The 4,712-nt window shown below is 37.5% G+C and overlaps 1 protein-coding gene across 1 annotated transcript; it reads left to right on the forward strand.

Annotated features, from left to right (window-relative positions):
• The first annotated feature begins 2,394 nt into the window (after positions 1-2,394).
• On the forward strand, positions 2,395-4,295 carry LOC124544971 (ABC transporter F family member 4-like). Its single transcript, XM_047123718.1, has 3 exons — positions 2,395-2,984; positions 3,087-3,232; positions 3,837-4,295. Exons 1-2 carry the CDS (start codon positions 2,518-2,520, stop codon positions 3,094-3,096), a joined length of 477 nt encoding a protein of 158 aa, XP_046979674.1. The 5' UTR covers positions 2,395-2,517; the 3' UTR covers positions 3,097-3,232; positions 3,837-4,295.
• Positions 4,296-4,712: the final 417 nt, after the last annotated feature.

Consider the following 4,712-nt stretch of genomic DNA (forward strand, 5'->3'; position numbering starts at 1 on the left):
GTAATCCAAAAGAGCTGTGATAACCAAAACATGTTTTGTGAATTTGCAAAGTCCCTAGGCATTCTAATTACTGACAAATTCTGTTGGTCTGGGCATATTCTACGTCTCCAAAGAAGACTCAGTGCAGCAATGTATGTCATATACGAGTATGTAATCACCCCTGGTGGTGGTATGAATGCTATCAAAGCTGCTTCTTTTGACTATTTTCAGTCTGTTGTGTCATATGGTACAATTTTCTGGGGTAATCAACATTTAGACAAAAAGTCTTTATTGCACAGGCGAGAGCAGTTAGAGTCGTGAGTGGCATTCATCCAAGATATTCTTGGAGAAACCTGTTCCCTAAGCTCTCAATATCAACGACCACTTATCAATTCTTAGTTTACCTGGTGGTTTTTGTCTGTAATAAACATTCTCTCTTTACATTTGATAGTACACACCGTGGTCACAATACGAAGTCTAAAAATAATTTACATAGGGATCTAACACATCTAAGTCGTGCACAAAAAGATGGTTGTTATTCTGCCACAAAAGTTTTCAATTCTCGTCCATCAGATATTAAAGTCAACATTAATGACTCACCTCCATTTAAATCTAAATTAAGAAAACATCTTATGGATAAGTCATTTTACTCTCTTGATTAGTATATGAAGATTAACGAGTGATTGTTTTATTTCACTAGTATTGTCATTAGTATTTATTTTTTGAAACTTTCAATTTCTAATGCACTAGCCATTATTTGTCTTCCTGGCACATGGTGCTCAATGTATAAATAACTATTTTTTTGTATCTTAAGATATTTTCCTTAATGCACGTTATTTTATTGTACACTGTTTATTGCATCTCTATAGCAATATAAACCTGATTCATTCCACATCCTTGTGATTCATCACAATATGGGTCTATGGAATTCAAAGTAGATAAATAAAGAAATAAATTAAACTACTCAAACTAAACTGACAAGGAATCATTACAACAAAAGATGGATACCTCATAATGGAGAATTATGACAATGCAACACGATTGTTTTGGTTGTGTTGGGTTGTTTGGGGGGAAGAGACCAAACAGTGAGGTCATTGGTCTCATTGTATTAGGGAAGGATTGGAAAGGAAGTCGGCCGTGCCCTTTAAAAGGAACCATCCCGGCATTTGCCTGGAGCGATTTAGGGAAATCACGGAAAAATTAAATCAGAATGGCCGGACGCGGGATTGAACCATCGTCCTCCCGAATGCGACTCCAGTGCGTTAACCACTGCGCCACCTCACTCCGCCACAGTTGTTTTACCACAAGCTTCGTATGTGGCAGAAACCACAGTTATTAGAAGAACGGAGAAAATTCACGGAACAGAGCAACAAGAACGAAAAATTCTTAGAAAAATCTATGACACTGTTCTCCAAGAGGGACCTTAGGTCAGACGAACCATGAAGGAACTCTCCGAACGTACATGCAACATCACAGATAAATTTAGGAAAAGATGCCTTTAGTTCTACAGACACCTACGTAGCATGGATGAAAGCTGACTCACAAAAAATTTTACATCGTTAATACAAGCAGATTAAAGACCTACTGGATAAAAGAAACACAAGAAGATCTGTAATAATTGAAAATTTCAGAAGAAGAAATTGAAAACAGAGAAAGGTTCAGAAGTAAAATCTGAAACAAGAAACTCCAACAAGTGTCAACGAAAGAAACAACAGAGGAAAAATGGACAGGCAGAAGGAAGAAAAACACGTTGAGGTAATGAAGAGGTTTTGGGAAGAAAAGGAATGGAAGCTCTGTTGGCTCAAGTGCATCACTCTCCTAAAGGGGAATCATTGAGAATAATAATAAGCACTCGATACAAATGTAACTAAATATTTATCTCTGTATCTTTCAGATACGTTCCTATGTGATAAGTGAAAAGTCCTTATATTATTCGCGCTTATAAGATAGTAGTAGATGTCTGCAATGGAATCTTCAGTTGATTCAACTTACGATATAATTTCGTTTACCATGGCCAGTGTTTTGTGCATGTTAATATTACATGATTTAAGTCAACCTCTGCTTCACGGCCGTGATAGCAAATTGTGGAATCGTTAACTATAATTTTATGAAGATAATCGAGGTAACATTTACGTCCTAATCGCATTCATATTATTCAGCTGTGGTGCTGATTCCGTTTAACCAGTTCCCTGAGCGTTTCCCATTGGATACAGGCATAAAATTTTCCTTTGTTCCTTTGGGCTAATGTCCAGTCTCTGTTCCATTCTCCCTGTGCTTGTTGGTGTATTTTCCATATAAAGTCACTACATGACGAATAAAAACGTCTATATACATATCCGTTTACGTGAAATAAGAATCGATCTCTCTGCTGTAGGTAACCTCTTTGTGAAATAATCATCTCTGATTTCCTCTAGCGACGGTTTGTATGATTTGCCGCCATACAGTTCTTACCGTTTGCAGTTCGAGGGCGGAGGAAGCTGTTGGCGCGAAACGGTTGGTTGATAGAGAGTTACTTGAAGTTATTTCATCTGAACCAAAATGCCTGCTAAGAAGGGTAAGCGTGCAGCAGCGAAGGGTGAGCCCGAAGAAGTGAAAACAAAAGTTGAATCACCGGAAGAAAATGAACCGACGGAACCGAAAAAGCCGCGAGCTGCTGCGAAGAAAGAAGATTCAAACGATGAAGCCGAAGAAGAGCCAGTGCCGGAAAAGGAGGCGAAAAGAGGCAGGGGCCGTCCGAAAAAATTAGATGCGCCAGAAAAAGCTCCAAAAGGTGAACCGAGGAAGAGGGGGCGCCCGAGGAAGGTAGCTAAAGATGAAACGGAAGCTGCGGAAGATTCTGCCGAAGAGGATAATGGCGTGGAGGAGAAGAAGGCGGCTCCTCGTAGTGCAGCCAAACCAGGAAGACCAAGCAAGAAACGTGGTCGTAATGCGGCTGCTAAAGAAGATAGTGAGGAAGAATCTGATGGCGCAGATGACAAAGATTTGAAAATTGCAGTGGAACATTGGTGAGTAAGAGTGGTTATATTTTATGATTTGCGTAAAATATTAATAAGTGAATAATGAAATTTTTCAGTAAATCAGTGAGTGAATAATTGTTTCTTTTTCAGTAAATCATGAAGTATTTTTCGCCGCAAGGCCTTGGAGCTCTCCGAAGCCTTGAGGACAGAGTGGCCCAAACTTGAAATTACGTACAATGATTCTACCCCAAGACGAGGAGCATTTGAATTCGTTCTGAAGAAACCAGATGGAAGTGGTAAGTGGATTATTATTGTATTATGAGCCCGCATGTTTCGTAGTTTATTTCGAAACATGTTTCCAAACCATAATTATTTTTTTTTTTATTTTTTATTTTTTTTTTTTTTTTAAGTTCACGTAGTGTAGAACACAAGGTAACCAGGAGCTGTTATTTATATGTCAAAATTAAATAACGGCCCTATCCCGATATGGTATAGATATTTTTCGCATTCTGCTGTAAATATTTTAATATGTAGCGTATAAAAAAGTTCACGTTATCCAAAAATAACTTCTAACAATACGCATTCATTGTTTATCTACAGGGTGTCTCTTGTACCTATGTATGCAAATGAGATGCATAACTAACGTAACTTCTTGGCGCCAAAATATTCTGAACGTAATATAGTTATTTTTGTGCTTTAATGATTTCTTCGAATAGAAATATGAGATAAAAACAAGAAATCCAGTTTGTAGTTATCATTGCTTAAAATTTTGATGAAATTTTCAAATTAAAAAATATGCTTGGAGATGTGATTACTTCTAGTTACGGTATTTTGCTGTATAGGTAAGACCTGTTAAGTCAAATTTCACGGTAAGAGATAGTCATGGTTATCTTGTTCCAGATATTGTACTTTGGAGTGGATTGAAGAAAGGTCCACCACGTAAGGAAAAGTTTCCAGAATCCAACATTGTCATTGAATCTCTAAGGAAAGCTCTCTGAAATTCTTACGTCTGTGGTTTCCAGCGTATGATGGTGAAGCCAGAAAGAATGTAATGTTCCCTGCTGACACTGATGCTTCTTGGAAGCCAAGGATACAGGAATTTCAGTTTTTGCTGGTGTTTAATAAAATGCTTCTTGTCTAGTGAAGACTGTTTAGTTGTAAGTTAGAGACTTATGTGGGCCACTTGATTTCTTTGAAACATTAGGTGAAGTTGCTGTGCTGCTACTCAAATTGTTGATTCCCTCTTTAAAAAGTGTTTTAATACAGTTTTGTAGTGTTAGGTTTCTTATGTTTTGTACTCATTTTTTTAAATTTGTGCTGTGTACATTTCTTATGTTTAATAAAGAATGTCTTAAACTTGTCTTGTGCTAAGTTCATTGTATCCCCAGAGTACTTTTTTTTATATTTGCTTTGAAACAGCAATGTGATACATGGGTAGTTTCTGGAAAAGTTATCTTAGTCCTATGTTGCTGCCCAATTGTACTACATTGCCATACGGACTTGGGGGCCACAGTAAGAAGTTCAGATAGGGGCTGCTCACCTAAGAAATTGACGCTTTGTGTGGACTGTCTTGAATGTTAGCTTTGTTTCCAAGATTTGTTGAGTGATGAACACAGTTTTTAAAAATGTTTGTAATGTTTTACAACTTTGCTGAACAATATAATGGTATAAGTGCAGTTGCTCATCTTGGAATACTTTAAGTATGATTGTGCAGTTAGTCACAGTTGACATTGGACTTGCCTGGAAAAGGTCTTATTGATAGTGCTGCATGCTCTT

The sequence above is a fragment of the Schistocerca americana genome, chromosome 8, assembly GCF_021461395.2.
Source record: "Schistocerca americana isolate TAMUIC-IGC-003095 chromosome 8, iqSchAmer2.1, whole genome shotgun sequence".
In the NCBI taxonomy this organism is placed as follows: Eukaryota; Metazoa; Arthropoda; class Insecta; order Orthoptera; family Acrididae; genus Schistocerca; species Schistocerca americana.